We start from the raw sequence: 18,970 nt of genomic DNA on the forward strand, positions 1-18,970 counted from the left end.
TATATATATATATATATATATATATATATATATATATATAGATAGATAGATAGATAGATAGATAGATAGATAGATAGATAGAGATAGATAGATAGATAGATAGATAGATAGATAGATAGATAGATAGATAGATAGATAGAGAGAGAGAGAGATTGGAGAGAGAGAGAGATTGGAGAGAGAGAGAGATTGGAGAGAGAGAGAGAGAGAGAGAGATTGGAGAGAGAGAGAGAGAGAGAGAGAGAGAGAGAGAGAGAGAGAGAGAGAGAGAGAGAGAGAGAGAGAGAGAGAGAGAGAGAGAGAGAGAGAGAGAGAGAGAGAGAGAGAGAGAGAGAGATAACAAAACGAGATGGATGAGTTGGTTCGGTGATGAGAACAAGCCGATTCGATTTTGGGTAAGGTCCAGATCCAGTTCCGGCCCATCAGTGGTATACAAAATCTAAACCTGGCGGAGGTATGTGCTCTACTAATTGCCGTTCTAGTTAACCTCCGCCATCTTCAAAGATGGATGGAGGTTACTGTTTTCACCCCTTTCTGTTTGTTTGTTTGTGAACAGTATTACGGAAAAACTCCTCGACGGATTTCGACAAAACTTGGTGGGGGGGGGGGTTAGGTATGGTCCAAGGATATGCCATTAGATTTTGGACTTGGGTCCCCCCCCCCCAAAAAAAAAATTGTTAGAGAAATTTTTTTTTTTTTGCATTTCTACATGTTTTAAGTGATTTGCAACCCCCCCAAAAAACATTGTTACCCCCCCCCCCAAAAAAAAATAGAAATTTTTTTTTGCATTTCTACATATTTTCAGTGATTTCCAACCCCCCCCAAAAAAGTTGAGAAAAAAATTTTTTTTGGGGCATTTTTACATGTTTTAAGTGATTTCCAACCCCCCCCCAAAAATGTTACCCCCCCTCCAAAAAAAAGAAAAATTTTTTTTTGCATTTCTACATGTTTTCAGTGATTTCCAACCCCCCCCCCCCCCCAAAAAAATTGTTAGAGAAAAAAAAACTTTTGCAACTGTTTTTTCAACAAAATTTCGATTTTTTTGCATTTTTACATTTTTTAAGTGATTTCCAACCCCCCCACCCCACCCAAAAATGTTGGAGAAAAGAACTATAACTGTCAGCACTGTTGACATCATATTTAATGAATAAGATATAAGGTTCACTTGAGTGACCCAGCAGTATTGGCGGAGGAGGTTTTGATCTCTCCCGAGTGCTCCCCCTCTAGTTGCTTTTGTTGTGCTTTTTCTTGATTAGTAAAACTTGTATTTTTCATCGTGCATACTCTTAAATTTAAATTGATTTCTTCAAAATACAAAATGGCTCACATATTTATCTATACAGTGTTATTGAGAGGGAGAGCATCTAAATGTCTAAGTAACGTCCGATATCGGATATTTTTTGTGTAGTGTCAGTATATTTCTGATTGGACATACTGTATGCGTCCCACACAACAACTGCAAAATACTTCATATACAAGGAAGTTAGCTTCACATTCATAATGATTACAGCCAAACTAATAATAATAATAATATTGGACTTGTATCTGAAAATTACCTTCAAGTTGCTTGTGCTCCTTTTGGGTTAACCCCGCTTTGCGTTACGAACGTGGGGTAATAATATTTTCAATTTTATGATTTTTCAGTCAATGTAATCCACAGTTATCATGTTAAAAAAAACAAAACAAAACAAAAAAACTAAAGGTGATAAGTATTCTGCATTGTGGCAGGCAGAGCCGGATTAAGCCTCGGCTGGACCTAAGTCACATTCTTAAATTTTAGAGAATGGCCTGAAAATTTTAAATTATATCTCGGGCTTATGGATATGGACCCCAGACAAAAGATGAACTGATTCAAGAACAAAATATTTAATACAAAAAAAAAAGACAAATATTTAACGTGAAAAGAAAATAGTTTATTTAATCCCTCTATACAATTTGCAGTGTATGAATATATGCATGACAAAACTCGTACAGATTTGGCACTTTGCTTTACAGTTTACTAGACCTTAGATTGCAAAGTTTGTGGCCCGAATTTTTGGCTGGCCCTAAGGCACATGTCTTGTCTGCCTAATGGTTAATCCAGCACTGGTGGCAGGGGGAAATGCCAGGGAAAGCATAAACCCAAAGCTCATCCGACCCATCTGCGACTACTTTTGCTGCTGTTCTGACCGACTCCGTGAGATGATGTGGTGTGGAGTTCCTCATAAAGATCACCCTGCAGAAAGTGTACGTTTAATATACTTCATCTGCTCCTCACCTGCATTACGTTGCTTCATCTCGTCTGATAATTTCCCCTCTTTTTGTTTGACATAAATTGATCTTTTCACATGTAATTACGATTAAAAGTTATCTTCTTAAATCTTCATTGCACATCTCATGTTTCCCATGTGGCCCAACAGAAAGAAAAAGCAACAAATTTGGTGTGGCCCGTGAAGACCGGAGGTCTTGAGGGTTTGGACAATGCATCTTTTGCCACGGATTTGAACACCAGTTCCGGAGATACGATGAAACACCGTATAACCAGATTTTAGGGTGTAGATGTAGAAATACAGGAGGAGCACCATATCATATTATATGCATTTTTGGATGAGTAAGGAAGTCATAGGAAGTTATGGATCTTTTCCTCGGAAGACTTGGTGGGTTTCTCTTTGGACATTTTAATTTTCTGTTTTCATCATGATCTCATGCAAATGAGATTGTATTTGTTTAGATTGGATTATTTACCTCTCCTATTACCGAAGTGATGGGAGATGCCATTGTAAGCGACATGAACGTCGGTGAGTGTCGGTGAGTGTGTGTGCATGCAGATCGACTTTAATATAGATCGTTCATTCTCAGATGTAGTGGAATCGAGATAACAATGCAAGCCATTTCATTGTTAAATGCTCAGTCTTCTTCTGTTCCATTTGTACCCTTTCAGTGAGGGTCGCTGCACAACCGCAATTGAGCAATTATAATATTTTCGTTTTGTGGTTTGGACTCTTGAGAATAATTTGCCACAAATTTGATTTGGTAAAAAGAGAGGACAGAATTTTCTCTTAAAAAAACAGGTTTCAAAAGAATATGAGAAGAATAAGAAGACAGGGAAAATAATTATGAATGCTGATGGGATATTTAATTGTGGGAAATCAGAAAGTTTATCAATTTTAAAAATGCTTTTTGAATCTATAATGTTAGTCTTGTCTTTGTCCGTCTTCATCTATTTCCTCCCACGAACATGATATGAAAACGTTGAGAGTATAAATACCTTACCAGCTTGATAGATCATGAATCAGAACTTGAGAGGAGGAGGATGTGTATTCTTGAAGTGAAATAGCATGGGCAGGGGAATGTGAACTAGATTTGAGCGAGAATGTTGTGGGTTAGCACAGACATCATTCTTGCAAACAGAAAATCAGAAAATGCAGTTGTTCAGGATGAAGTGGAGTCATCCTAATGTCCGCTGGCAAGCAGGACAGCCACAATGCTGTTCCAACTGAATATGTGGTGTGGGCGTGGAGGAGTGAGTGAGGGAGAGAAAGACGGAGACGGATGAGGGACTCGGGGTGCATGTTGTGTCAATGAGAATCATTGGCAAGGAGCTATATATATATATATATATATATATATATATATATATATATATATATATATATATATATATATATATATATATATATATAGAACATGGTCCAAGCGGTGGTGTTGAGAACAATAGGGAATTGTTCCTGCCCCTTAGGTGTTCTGGTGAGCTGAAAGTTACTTGAGCAGAGCCTTGATGACTGAAGGTCTCCCTTGCTCAACCTATACTCAAGGCTGAACCATTGCCTTACCTCACAGAACTGTGAGATTGAGCCACTTTCCATTTTGCCCCTCATCACCTCCTTTCATTCTTCCCAGAACAAATTCAGAAATGTTACACCCGTTACACCCCTGAAGAAAAATGAAGGCCTAAAAAGCTCTCTTTATTTCGTTTTTATGTTGTGTATTTAAGTTTTGAACTTGAATCCATTGAAATTCCTTGAACATTCTACAATGTCCCTTTATCAGCATGAGCTGTTTAAGATCACTTTAATTTGTTCAATTTAAATCTGTGTTAAAGTCTAAACACTTTTTTTTGCATACACACACATTAGTATATGGTATTGCCTAAATTGTTCTCTATATATTGAATTAAATTTGAAATAGAGATTTTGCACAACTTGTTCTTGTGGTTCCTTGACTTTCATTCCTGCAGAAAATGTCTGATCCCTTTGTTCTTTGCCTTTGTTAAATTTAGCACTTTGTTCTTTTCGACAGCCACAACGTTTGTGATGTTATTATAGCAGAGGTAAGATGGAAAAAATGAAAATATTGTCGAGCAGACGGCAACCTCCCGACAGGATGGAACTGCACCCGAGTTACCGTCCCATGCTCAGAGCCGAGCACACCAAAAGATGACCAAATTCCCGAGGTGGTTATAAAATAAGATGATAAATTTAACCCTCCAGGGATCCCAAATTAACCTGGTTGATTGCAAAACAAAATGGTGGCAACATGAGGAAAGTTGTTCCTTGACAAATTAATATATAATTTAGTACACAGGACACAGTATAAACATAACCCCCCAAAACACAAAAATACAAAACAACAAGTTATCACCACCACTCCACCAGCAGTAGACATCACACACATAGTCACGTACTCAAGTGTGATGTTTGCATGGAATAGTTTGTTATATTCAACTGAATTATTGGCTTGTTCTCCCAGTTACTTGTTATCTCATCATGCACCATAATTGAAATAAACAAGTTTCATGTATTATTTTATAGTTTAGATACATAACAATGATGGGTTTGAATATTATGAAATGATTAAAAAAATATTTGGTAGAAGGTTTGAAGTTAAGCATGTATTAGAGTTAAGAAAAACAATTGGTTTGAACACATTTTTGAAATATCATGCTTTATATCGTTTTTGGCCCGATCTCTCGATGGTGAAGAATCACTACAAAAATTAAATAATTCTCGTATCCAGATCCGGATTCGGATCTTCATAAAAATCGAATCAATTCTTCCTTGTCACACACCCAACCTTCCCACCAAGTTTCATTTAAATCCGTCCACAATGTTTTGAGATATCATGCTATATATTAGTTCAGCCCTATCTCTTGATGGTGAAGAATCACTTTTAAAATTCTAGTCGTCGGATCCAGATCCTGATCTTCACCGAAATCTAAAGAGTTCGTCCTTGTCACACACCGAACCTGTCCACAAAATTTCATCCGGATCCATCGACAACTTTTTGACATATCCTGTACACAAATAAAATTGTTCATTGAGCAAGGAATTGCCGGAATAACTTTGTCATATCTCCATGATCTCTAACAAAAACAAAAACCTGGAAATCAATTTGATTCTTATAAGTCAATAGTGCTACTGTTTAATGAGTTATCGCACTTAGTTTGGTCATGATCATAACTTGGAAGTCAATCGGACTTGAAATGGCGTTTTTATCGCAATTTGAAAGTTTTGACCCGACCCCCCCTGACATTCGACCCCCGACCGCTAAGAAGGGTGTTGGTGTGACACCTCAATGAGACATATGGCTGGATGCAGAATTGGAAGATGCACATTTTGGATTTGGTTTGAAGTCGATACGACCATTTTAGTGGACGTTATTGCAAAAATAAGAATTTCGGTTTTTCGGTGACTTTGACCTTTGACCGAGATTCACCAAAAACGACAAGTGTCTAAGTTGGACCATGGCCGACGTCTCTGCACAGTTTGGTCATGATCGCTGAAACAGGGGAAATAAACACACAAACACACATACAAGCAGTCATCGACTGGTACTTACGAAATCGTCAACCTGAGCTCTGACCTTGTCTAATAAAAGCTGTCTCTAGAGAAGGTAGCGACGCAAACCAGAAGTTTCTACGATGATTCTGTACCAAACCTCTCATAAAACATCCGATTTTTACCAGAATTTCGACAACCGAGTATTAAGCATACTTAACCGTTACCAAAAGTGAAGACAGGATTGAAATTGACTTAAAAAAATACCCCCGAGCGGGAGTGCCGGTCATCTCTGCCAGAGGTCGAAAGTAAGTAACTCTGTGCCACACTGGAATAGGGGCAGTTCATAAAGTACGTACGCTCTACTTCCGGGTTTCAAAACCACCCACCCCCCTCTGTATGTAGGCTAGTGACCACCCACCAACCCCCCTCTGTATGTAGGCTAGTGACCACCCACCCACCCCCCTCAATATGTAGGCTAGTGACCACCCACCCACCCCCCTCTGTATGTAGGCTAGTGACCACCCACCCACCCCCCTCTGTATACAGGCTAGTGACCACCCACCCACCGCCCTCTGTATGTAGGCTAGTGACCACCCACCCACCCACCCCTGTATGTAGGCTATTGACCACCCACCCACCCACCGCCCTCTGTATAGAGGCTTGTGACCACCCACCCACCCCCTCTGTATACAGGCTAGTGACCACCCACCCACCGCCCTCTGTATGTAGGCTAGTGACCACCCACCCACCCCCCTCTGTATGTAGGCTAGTGACCACCCACCCACCGCCCTCTGTATAGAGGCTTGTGACCACCCACCCACCCCCCTCTGTATGTAGGCTAGTGACCACCCATCAACCCCCCTCTGTATACAGGCTAGTGACCACCCACCCCCATATCACATCACAATACTTGAAGATTACAACGAACTGTAGATTTATCTCAAATGCATCAGTAATTACTAACTACGGTAATACAGTAATATGGAACAATTATTGACGTCCACGGATTCAACATCACGTCGAAAATGTTCCTGTGAACGGGGATATTTTTTCCCCTCGCGATGACGACAGACTCACCTTCATCTTCTGAAACGCTTTCATGTAGTCCGACACCACTTTCATAAAGTATGTATGCAGCCGTCGTACCACCCACCCACCCCATACGCGGGCTTTAAACCAACCACCGACCTCCCTGTGTACGTAGCTCGTGACCAACCACCACCCCCCCCCTCATACATCGCTAATCGCTTGCAAAACCAGCAGTTCCTTATGAACCGGTGTTTGTAAGCCATGACGATGCAGTCCCGAGCGGTGTAATTTACCTTTTTCTTTTAATATCACAGCACGTCATTTATGAAAATAAAAGTACAAATTGACATTCAAGACAATATTGTCATAAATGAAAGTAAGTGTGCATATAAACTTGTGTTCCATTGTTTTAGTTAAATCTGACAAAGGCTTCAAATATAATATTTGTCTCGGAGAGTTCCGGTTCTTAATTTAATACTTTTTTTTGTATGTACGTACTTTATGAACGGCCCATACGGGGAATGAGAACGAAGTTTGAAGGGCTATAAAATCGGAACGAGAGCAAATTTCAAAAAAATGGCTCGTGTTGTTCTCAATAATAGTCCGTAGTATCTGAATCACTAATAACATTTGATCTCTCTTGATAAATGAGGGAGGAGATACGATTTGAAATCGACGATTTTCACAACTTTGACAGCCTCGTGACGTTGACCTCGACCTTGGACGACCTTGAAAGTTATATCGTTGTGCATGTCTCATCGACCTCTATCCATTCCACTATTGGTTATTTGTCTCCACTCGGTTTGATTGTGGACGGGCAGACAGACTTCGAGACTGGCTTTATTATGTCATCTCCACTGAGATGATCTTACGAGCACGTAATGCCGTGTGTTACAATCCCCCTCATTAGCATAATCTTCAGTACATATTAATACCTCAGATACGACACCCAACATAAATCTCATAAAACATCCGATTTTTACCAGAATTTCGACAACCGAGTGTGAAGCATACCGAGCCGTTACCAAAAGTGAAAACAGAATTGCAATCCAAGTTAAAACGAACTCGTAACGTCGACCGAAGCAAAAATCTCCATTTCTCCACGCAATTATTTAATATTATTTTATCAAAGTCACAAAACCGTAATATTCAGCCATCCACCAACAATCTTTACATAATCCGACGGCTTAGCGAGTCAGGCATGCGACGATAACCTTTATTGGGATAAAAAAAATGACTGAAACACCATCTTCATCGAAAACACCGTCAGCGCGCACACGGAAAACCTTTACGTGATCAACGACGCCTCTGCTCGAGCGCACTGCACCACGTGATGAGTCGTGATGCGGCGAGTGAAATATTTTTTTATACAATCTTAAAACGTCTCCAAAACATCCGATTTTACCAGAATTTCGACAACCGAGTGTGAAGCATACCGAGCCGTTACCAAAAGTGAAAACAGAATTGCAATCCAAGTTAAAACGAACTCGTAACGTCGACCGAAGCAAAAATCTCCATTTCTCCACGCAATTATTTAATATTATTTTATCAAAGTCACAAAACCGTAATATTCGGCCATCCACCAACAATCTTTACATAATCCGACGGCTTAGCGAGTCAGGCATGCGACGATAACCTTTATTGGGATAAAAAAAAATGACTTAAACACCATCTTCATCGAAAACACCATCAGCGCGCACACGGAAAACCTTTACGTGATCAATGACGCCTCTGCTCGAGCGCACTGCACCACGTGATGAGTCGTGACGCGGCGAGTGAAATATTTTTTATACAATCTTAAAACGTCTCCAAAACATCCGATTTTTACCAGAATTTCGACAACCGAGTGTTAAGCGTCCTAAGCCATCGCAAAAACTGAAGACAAAATTAAAATCGAAGTTAAAACGAACTCGTAACGTCGACCGAAGCAAAAATACTCCATTTCTCCACGTGAATTTACGGAATTATGTTTGACCTCACTGTGACCTTGACCTTTGACCGATTTTGACCAAAATCTAATCAGCGCTAGCCATCTCCCTCGTGAATCACGTGGTGTAATTTGACATTGGTAGCTTCTTCCGTTCTCGAGTTATCATGCCTACAAACAAACACACAAACACACACACAAACGATGGAAGTCATCAATATACTTACGAAATATTTAGATTTCGTGAGTAACAAACAGTCATACACTGGTACTTACGAAATCGTCAACTTGACCTCTGACCTTGTCTAATAAAAGCTGTCTCGAGAGAAGGTAGCGACATAAACCAGTAGTTTCTACGATGATTCTGTTCCAAACCATCAAAAATCGAATATTTGACCTCACTGTGACCTTGACCTTTGACCGATTTTGACCAAAATCTAATCAGCGCTAGCCATCACCCTCCTGAATCACGTGGTGTAATTTGACATTGGTAGCTTCTTCCGTTCTCGAGTTATCGTGCCAACAAACAAACAAAGACACACACAAACAAACACACAAACAGACAAACAGAGGACGGAAGTGATCAATATACTTATGAAATCTTTAGATTTCGTAAGTAACAAACACACAAACAGAGGACGGAAGTGATCAATATACTGTTACGGTTGTGGAAATTCACAGAACACCATTCAGGTATCCCAGAGATCAGTTATGTCAATAAGTCTGTGTTCAGATTAGATTTCCCCACCGATGTCTAAGGGAATTTATTCGTGTAACCGGGCTGTGATCTTTGAGGCAGGTGTTTTTCTTTTGCTATCTTTATTTTGGACCAACCACCTCTCAACCACCACAACCGCATCTCAACAATCACAGCCACCTTCTCCACAACCGCCTTCACAACAGCCACCTTCTCCACAACCACCTTCACAACAACCACCTTAATCACAACCGCCCAACCACACCACCATCATGACCACCACAAAACGCTTGCCACGCCACCAACCAACCACCACAACTACCACCGTGTTTCCACCTCAGCACACGGTTGCCAGAAGCCTTGCATTCGTCGAGGGAGAACAGACGCCCCCCACCTCCCCCAACGAATAACAACTCCGCCGGCCAACGCAGGAGACTCCCAACCCTGCAAGTGGATTCTCAACACGTGCAGGAGAAAAACAAGAAGGAATAACGAATGCAGCGCAGCGGCGAGGGAACGGCCCCGATTGAGCGGGAAAACGGCTTCTTCTGGAAGTTTCCCTCGCACGCTGGGAAAAGGGAGGGGGCGAGGGAGAGGGGCTATAAAAGATGTGCTGAGGAGAATCGCACTCTCTCTCTGGATCGCGTTCTCTGGGTGGTTGTAAGGAAGCTCTCTCTCTCTCTCTGGGTCTGTCGTGACGAGGTCGGAGGCGCCGAGACGCCAGCAGAGGTCTGTCGTGACGAGGTCGGAGGCGCCGAGACGCCAGCAGAGGTCTGTTGTGACGAGGTCAGTGGTGCCGAGACGCCAGCAGAGGTCTGTCATGATGAGGACGGGGCCCCGAGGATTCACCACACGGTCACGTTTTCCTTCCTTCTCTTTCTTTTTGGGGTTTTTGTATGAGAGATGTGGCGCCCTGTCCTTAAGTAAACCTGTTTAAGTAATTGTACATAATAAATAGACCAACGGTTGTTGTTCTTCTTGTCGTGCTTTTGTTGATTGCATTGCTTTTCTTTGCCTTGCATAAATGCATGCGTGCTTGCCTCGCCTAATTGTATAGGTGCATGCCTGTATACGTACAATAATAATAAATGTCATTGTGTGAATGTTGACCCGTTCGTTGCGTCCTTTCCCTCGATTGAACTGCCATTATTAAGTTCGGAATATAGTTGGCTTTTTAAATAGCCAATAGAGTAAGCGGATCTGGCGGGGATTGACGATATACACCGCTCGGCAAATTGCAAACGGAGCGAGCTGCTTAGCGGCTCGTTTCCAAGCAGGTCCCGTCGAGGTGTAAATCCCCGGCATTTCTGTCTACGCGCATAATTAGGTAAATCGACAATTCGGCGATCGGACCCTGTCGTGCGCGGACAGAATAGCTGGCTGATTTTCGGTGTGATTAAAACACACCCATAGCTGGATTTCGGCGTTGTTCTGAAAGCTGCGACAAGGTTCTAGAAGCGGTCGCCGGCACGCTGGCGGGTGGGAAACCACAACAATACTTACGAAATCTTTAGATTTCGTAAGTAACAAACAGAGGACGAAACCGATCAATATACTTACGAAATCTAAGTAACAAACAGACAGACAGAATTACACATACAACCGACCAACATAATTGCCAAAATCCGAAGGATTCCGGCAATTAACAAACAAAAAGGGGTGAAAACATGACCTCCTTCACCTTCGGTGGCGGAGGTAATAAAACATTTTCTTCCAGCTTGGCTTTCTTTCCAAAATCTACTTCATCTTTAATGCGCCGTTTTAGATTCAAAATCCTGATAAATTTTGTTTTGAAAATAAATGAGCTGAGTCGGAGAAGAGGAAATGTTTTATTACTTTTTGTTTTCCAAGAATGTGATGACACATGTAGCAACATATCACACACTGCACCAAGACCTCTGTCAGTGTTTATCAACTTTTATTGTATTTTGATCGGTTGTCATTTTCAAATAACAGCGATTACATATGTTGGAGACAATGCGTAAACGGACTTGCAAAATGAACAAATCACTTACAAACATGCATGAGTAAGTGTTCCCCCTGAGCCACCATCTTCCCAGATTATCTTCCCGTTTCTACTTTGTTTATCAAATGCAGTTTGAGGTTCCAGAACATGCTGACATTAGAACATGAGAACAACATGATTATTATTACTTAGAGATGGAAAAATGAAAAATGACATTTGAACGGTGGTAGATTACTCAAAGTACTCAAGATAGTTTTTCTTCAAAAGTGAAGTTAGAGTACTGTAACGCTATTATACGTAGCGTTACATGTAGTACGTTACTCCCATCTATGGTGACAGATAGCTTTTGGTCGAGTTATTTAAGGTTGTAAACACCAAAGAGGGTTACAAATAAATAAATAAATAAATGACCATAAAATAGCAAAACAGGGGCGTTTGAAATTTTGAGTGCAAATATTGAATGAGATTAGCATGGTGAATTAATTGTTTGGTTTTTAGTGAAGCGTAAGCCTGTTGTTGGGTTAACGGCTAGGGTGGCTGGCTTAAAATCTCAGGTTTTTGAGTTTGAGCCCCTGTTGTGCAGTTAGATAACAACAGGTGGGTTGACTCATCCTGTCATCCTTCCATGGACGGCAAAATGAGTACCAGCCTACTGATAACAGGGGACATTGCATCAGCGGCACAGCCACACTCCCAGCAATGATGCAACCATCAGCCGCCCCAAGCTGCATACGAAATAATGAAAATAGTGGTGTCAATATTCATCTGAAAAATAAACCAGATGTTTGTGTTCGGCAGGGAAATGCTATCGGCACAGCAATGCGATGTATACCCTAAAAACGTTTCTGTAATGATAATTATGTGAACATGTACAAGTCTGGAAATGCTTCCTTACAATTATAATGGGGGAAAAAATTGTTAAAATCAGTGTGATATTCCATTAGGTGAGTAGCTGACACATGGCATACATTCTCACAATTGGAAAGGTGTAATTGTGCAATCACTATTACTCGTACTTAAAGTGCTTCTAACATTTCCATTCTGTTGACAGACCATCTTTTCTCGCGATGCAAACCCAGGTAGCCAACGATGCCAGACCGAATCTGGCTGGTAGTACTCCTGGCAGGATATCTAGCCAGAGGTGTTCTAATGCCATTGGCTATCTGTGAAGGAAACAGAGTATAGAGGAGGCTTCTTCATCAAAGGCCAGGGTGCCGACACATAGTGACCTTCATGGAGGAGTTTGGGCACATGCCTTCTTGGGGAACTGACCATTTATCTTATTGGCACAACTCTCCAGAGTGCTATCAGTGTCCCGGGACAAGTGGCTTGAGCCCTAAGGCTGCTTGGAAAAGGCTTGGCTAGCAGTAACCAAAAACGCCCAATGATGATTGTAAACCATTACAAAAAGACAAAAACGGGACACCTAAGTCCATATATGGTCATAACGAGCAGTGGGAATGTTTATTGAAAAGGAATAAAAACTGCACCATCTCCAATGAGAAAGAAGATCTCAACTTAACTAAAACACAAAGTCTGTACCAAAGAATAAAACTGAAGAGGTGCCACCTGACCAACCAACCCCCATCCCTCCATCCATCCATCCATCCATTGGGAACATACTCTGTACAGAACGTCCAAAACAGTCTCCTGGGCTATTGGCCAACATCCTGGATGGGTCGCCACTCCAACACAGGATCCAACACAGGATGGCTCAATCATCCCAGAAATCTGGAACTCATTTTGCTGACCTCAGAAGGAATGACAACCTGAGTCAACCCCACCTAGTATTAATTCAACAGTCGAGTAGGATTTGAACTCAGGACCCAAAGTTCCCAAGCCTGCCACCCTCACCATTAAGCCAACATCCGAAATAACCCTCCCTCCCAAAACAAAACAAAACAAAACAAACAAACAACTAAGTTCCAAACAAACAGAAGAGGTATAAAAAGTGAGCCGGGACACAGAGGAGAGAACGAGACCATCCAGTGGTATTGCAAAGCACATTCCCCCTGCATACGATATAGAAGACACAGAAAAGGAAAACCTTTTGAGGACCAACTGAAAACTTTAAATGATCCACAACATTTCACTTCTCCAGCAACTCATGGCAGAGTTGTCCAAGTCGACGCAATATGTTGTCAGAGTTTCAGACAATTGGATGCTGTCTCTGGTTCAGTGATGTGAGGAGAGAAAGGCACCACAACTTCGTCTTGGTAACGTGATCCTAAAAAATGAAGGTGGGTAACTTTAAGCACTGGGAGTACTTCGTTCCACCTTCTGAAACCTGTAAACGGGGATTACAACCAACAGGAGTGATACTCCGAGCATATTAAAATCTCATCTTAAAACCGGATTTTGATCACTCATGTATATCGGATCTAGTTTATATGAATATATGTCTTAGATTCCTTGTTTCTGTGAGTTCTTCCTGAAGTTCACAAAACACCAAGTATTTCTTTCAAGGAAGTGAAATGAACAATCGGTGAAGATCTAAATACAAACAAATAGACAAGCAATATTGTAACATATATGGCTGTAAAAAGGAATTTGCATATTTATCTCTGAACATTTTGAAAATCAAAATGTTATAAAAGTTGAGGTTTTGTCATTTTCAAGCAATCGTTACATTCGTAAAAGCTCCTCTTTTCCCCCGAAGATTTGCCACATTTTTTCATCGAGAATCTAAGACTCAAACAAGTGTTTGTAGTTTCTCTCGAAACATGCTCCTGAGGCCAAATCATCTTTAAAAATAACATGACGGTGCTTTTAACGTCAAGCCAAGTGCATCAGGTGCCATTTAAATTAGGCCTCAAGCCTCAGGAAAAAAATATACTGGGTATCACCATGCCACACTCGGCACGCAGATTCCAAGATATTCCAGATAAAATGTCTCGCCAGAACTTAGGTCTTGATATAGATGTTGCGCTGAGTAGCATAGAGAAAGCAGGCATAGTTAAACTTGGAGCTCTCTTCATGCTTCCATTGTTTGGGCCTTGTAAAGGCCTGGTAGGATCAGCCAATGCAAAATCCGAAGGTGGCCATTCTCAAAGCTTGATATTGTTTGTGAATAAATTATTACCGTCATTGGAATTATTTTCAGGTGAGATGTCCTCGGCCTCCATCATGAGTGTGACGGGATTGCCCGTGCCGCCGGTTTCCCTCAAAATGGGAGAATCGTTACCTCCGGCTTGATGTGGACCAAAAGGTGGCGTCAGCTGCTCTTTCTGATCTTCTTTTTGGGTGGCGAAAGTTTGCAATATGTTGTGTTTTTCCTGCTCATCACGTAAGAAGCAATCGGCGGCGAGGCGTTGCTCCTTGCGGATGCTTTCAGCGATGTCCTCCGGAACGTCTGGGATAAGCCAATCCAGCATGCTGCTCGAAAACATGACAAGGTTCTGTTGGGGGAAGAGAACAAGTTTAATGGCCCTTTTTCTATTATAATATTTTAAGGGCTCATACTTTATAACTAAACAGTAGATGAATTGCTTTTAATAAATGCTTCGTCAGTCACAATGCTCACTTTAACGTGAACCCTTGCTCTAAAAAATGGCAACGTAAGAATAACACAAGGAAGTTGCATCTTTGGTGAACCTACATTTCTTCAAATCACACCAACACACGAGTACACATTCATGAAAGATGTTTTGATCACGATCAGTAAAACATCTGTGACGGTCATCAGGCCGGGAGCCATTACCTGAAAAATGAGCACAAACATCAAGCGAATCGCCATGACAGTCCAGTATTGCTTGGATAGCTCGTACTTCTCAAGTGACCACGGGGGTTCTCGATAATCCCTAAAGCTTCGTTGATCAGGGAGGGTGATAGAACATTATATTACAACTTTTTCATCCACAGGTTGGGAATGGGTTGTTAAATATTTAAGAACTTCATGTGAAAGTTAACATGAAGGGCTTTTTCATAACATGACGGGAAGGGCAACCCCTTTCCATTCTCTCAGTCGATGCAACTCACTGACACATGGACACCTTTAGAGCGTCCATTGCATTGTTCACGCTTTCTTCAGGGAAGTCGGATGTGTTGAAGGATGACAAAGTGTGTTCAACAAAACCGTGCAGTGTGCCATTGGGACTGTACACATATTGGTACGCCAAACGTGGTATGAAATCCGACGTCATGGCAATTACAAAGGCCTGCAAAGAGCAGATTTAAGTGAAACGAAGGCTCCAAGCTTTTGTACTTACAGTTTTGTCTGTGTTGCTTTGTAATCCTGCATTGCATCTTCCAAAATAATAATAATAACAATAATAATAATAATAATAATAATAATAATAATAATGTGGCAACAATGTTAGTTAAGGAATGGATAGGAAACCATTTAAATTAATATAATCTAATTAAATATATTCAACATGGATTTACAAACGGGAGATCATGTTGAACAGATTTATTGGAGTACTATGAAGTAGTTTCTGATTGGGTGGATGAGGGAAGTGCAGTGCATGTAGTATATCTAGATTTTCAGAAGGCATTTGATAATATATCACGTCGGAGGTCGTTAGCTAAGGTGTGGGCTTGGAGTAGCTGGTCAGGTTGCTTACTGCAATTCAAACTAGATTAGTGATGGAAAGAAAAAGAGTGGCTGTGAGTGGGAGGATGTCTCGCTGGGAGGATTTGTGATCAGTTGGAGGATCAGTTGTAGGACCTCAGCGATCAGTTGTAGGACCGTTATTATTCATAATTTATGTCAATGATTTGGAAAGTGGGGTTAAGAGTAAACTTTCCAAATTTGCAGATGAAACCAAGTATGGAGATAAGGTGGATAGCAGAGAAGGAGGTGACCAGATCCAGGAAAGTCCAGATACTTTAAATATATTGAGCAAAATATTGCAATATAACATAAAGAAATGTAAGGTGCTGGGGATGGGTAAGAATAATGGAAATAGAGATTACACGATGCAATGGGGAATCTTGGAGTGTGTCTCCCAGGAGAAGGATCTGGGAGTGGTAACAGATATGGGTGGGAAGGGAAGGGATAAGTAGACAGGACAGTGCCAAGCAACTGTAGGTAAATCAAACGTGGTTGTAGGTTGTGTTTGAAGAGGGACAAATTATGAATCAAAAGAGGTCATGTTAACTCTGTACAATAATTTAGTGAAGCCTCATCGAGAATATTGTGTGCAGTTTTGGTCCTCACATCCGAGGGAGGGCATACGTGCCATAGAGAGGGTTCAGCATCGGGCTACAACATTGATTCCACACCTAGCTTGACTCAGCAATGGCAGGACTTTATACGAGTGCATGAGAAAGGAGGCGATTGCTCGGGTTCTGATACAGAAGTTTCAGAGAATGTTAGGTATACACAAAATAATTGCAGAAAAGCTTTTCTGCAGCACGATATTGATTTTTCATTTAATGATACATGATATTGATTTTTCTATTTACATTTTTCGATTCCGACATCTTTGTGATTTTGATGTTGGCATTTGAAAAGAGCAACAATTATACAGATTTTTTTTCTTTATTACCTCCACCACCGAAAGTGAATGGAAGTTATGTTTTCACCATCCGCGTGTTTTTCTGTCTGACTGTGAGCAGGAGATCTCAAAACGTGGTGCACGGATTCGGATGGAATTTGGATGACAGGTTAGGTGTGTGACAAGGACGAACTGATTTAGATTTTCGTGAAGATTCGGGTCTGGCAGGATCCAGATACTCGAATTTTTAAAGTTATTTCACCATTGAGAGAGAGGACCGAACACAGTATAGAGCACTATATCTCAAAAAGTTGTGGGCAGCCAATGACAAAACTCAGTGGAAGAGACAGGTAGATGGCAACAACAAGCCGATTCGATTTTGGTTCAGGTCTGGATGCAGATGTGGCCTATTAGTGGGATACAAAATAGAAACTGTTCAGCCTGGCAGAGGTTTGCGCTCTTCCGAGTGCCATTCTAATTGTAAGTGTTTTGTGACCTGGGGTAGTTTATTGTGTGTAATTTTATTCCCTTTGTTGATACTTTTCTGTTTATGGTTAAATAAAGTATTCTTCTTCCTATCCTCATAATTTTTTTTTAAAATGCAGTTTATCTGACAGTTCTATATTTTTGAGATTAGAAAGATTCAAGGTCATGGTTCTACTCCAACTATAATATCATACTGTCCCATTGACGGCGCAATTGTGCTTATTCACTGAAGTAAGCAGGTGCATGCTCTACACCTTTAAGTATACGTCTTCCAACGACAGTTGCACATTTTGCCTTGTCTCAATGAGTTATTTATTGCTAGTTTTGATTCTCGCTGAGATAAATTGAACCATCAATTGTTAATACAGTTCATCACTAACACGCAGCTGTATATTGTTTGGAGTGAAAGTTAAGCTGACTGTTTTTGCTGATTGCACCACTCTACAGATATTAAAAACCAAACAACATCTTCTGAATAAAAGTCTTCTGGGCCACTGACAGGATAAATGATAATGCCCACAACCTGCTGGTTGGGTATCATCTGTCTCAGAGATAGAATTGTGTTGCCCTTATGCTTTGGTTGTCCTCACTTATGTAGAAAATGTTACTCTGATCAGGTAATAAGGAGTAAACCTTCCAGGTAAGACTCTGATCAGGTAAGAAGGAAGGATCAAGATCAAAAATAACAATTAATATGATATTATTGTGAACACCAACAAGGGCTTTCAATTTAAAACTTTTAAATTATTTAATTTCAAACTTTAAATTATTTATTTAAATGGTGCCCTATCCATTCCTTAGGACTAAGTCACATTGGCACGGCGGCCGTAGGGTCTACAAAATCTACGGCCACTAGCAATTATAGGGTGGCCGCAGTATTTCCACGGTCACACAATGTGGCAGTCACATATGTTTTTATTTTTTGGGTAGCCGCACGGGGTATTTAGAAATAGTGGAGTCCGAAAACGTGGGGGTGCCGTACGGTCTTTGATTTGATGTCGCACGGTGATCTTAGGGCGTCCCTGCGGCGGCCATAGAATTTTCAAGGCAGACACAAGGTAGCCTCAAGGTGCCTGCAAGGCGACCGCAGGGGGACCCCAAGAGGAACGTGCGGCCAGACAGACGGTAACGAGTGGGTATATATACCAGTTCTTTTTTTACTGAAATAAAAATATAACAGTTCGGAATATACCAGTATATATAACTGAATATACAATAACTATAATATATATAACTGAATATACCAGTTCGGAGTATAGGCAAGCACCTATACTCCGATCTCTCGCACGGTTGACGCAGACTGCCATGGAGGCCGTACGTAGGATGCACGGCGGGCGTAGGGGAACCGTGCGTCGACCCTGCGTTGCCCACAGGTAGTCACACAGACCGCAAAGCCACCGTACGTTGAACACAGGGACGCCTTAGGACTACCCTATGGCGACCGTGGAAATAGTGCGGCCGCCATAATTTTTTGGGGGTTGGAAAAATTCATTTTTCATTGATAAGAGCCTACGGCAGCCGCATGAATACCGCAAGCCCACCGTACCCCCTACATACGGTCGACGTGGAACACATCTACATCACATCTACATACAAGCTTGTCGAATTGCTACGGCCAACGTAGAAATGAAAAAAGTTATAACTCCGCGCTATAATTCCACGGCGACC

General features: G+C 41.3%; 2 protein-coding genes across 12 annotated transcripts in view; one reads left to right on the forward strand and one right to left on the reverse strand.

Annotated features, from left to right (window-relative positions):
- The window catches only part of SLC5A8 (solute carrier family 5 member 8), an 82,809-nt gene extending 78,632 nt beyond the window's left edge, over positions 1 to 4,177 (forward strand). For both annotated transcript variants that reach the window (XM_085873027.1, XM_085873028.1), the window contains 2 exons: positions 2,081 to 2,223; positions 2,397 to 4,177. In XM_085873027.1, coding sequence (XP_085729153.1) covers positions 2,081 to 2,223; positions 2,397 to 2,528 — 275 coding nt within the window. In that variant the 3' untranslated portion in view covers positions 2,529 to 4,177. The remainder of the gene's footprint in view (positions 1 to 2,080; positions 2,224 to 2,396) is intronic.
- A 7,048-nt stretch (positions 4,178 to 11,225) lies between these two features.
- Positions 11,226 to 18,970, reverse strand: part of LOC147029745 (anoctamin-1-like) — a 129,878-nt gene continuing 122,133 nt past the window's right edge. For 8 of the 10 annotated variants that reach the window (XM_085873037.1, XM_085873030.1, XM_085873033.1 and 5 more), the window contains 4 exons: positions 15,354 to 15,532; positions 15,076 to 15,181; positions 14,458 to 14,773; positions 11,226 to 13,602 (listed from right to left, as the gene is read on the reverse strand). In XM_085873037.1, the coding sequence (XP_085729163.1) occupies positions 13,517 to 13,602; positions 14,458 to 14,773; positions 15,076 to 15,181; positions 15,354 to 15,532 (687 nt within the window). In that variant the 3' untranslated portion in view covers positions 11,226 to 13,516. Of the gene's footprint in view, positions 14,774 to 15,075; positions 15,182 to 15,353; positions 15,533 to 18,970 lie in introns of all 10 variants that reach the window. The other 2 variants (XM_085873031.1, XR_015056066.1) reach the window with 2 other exon arrangements.

This window comes from Eptatretus burgeri, chromosome 3 (genome assembly GCF_056783735.1).
Source record: "Eptatretus burgeri isolate ZD-2024b chromosome 3, Ebu_testis_v1, whole genome shotgun sequence".
NCBI lineage: Eukaryota > Metazoa > Chordata > Myxini > Myxiniformes > Myxinidae > Eptatretus > Eptatretus burgeri.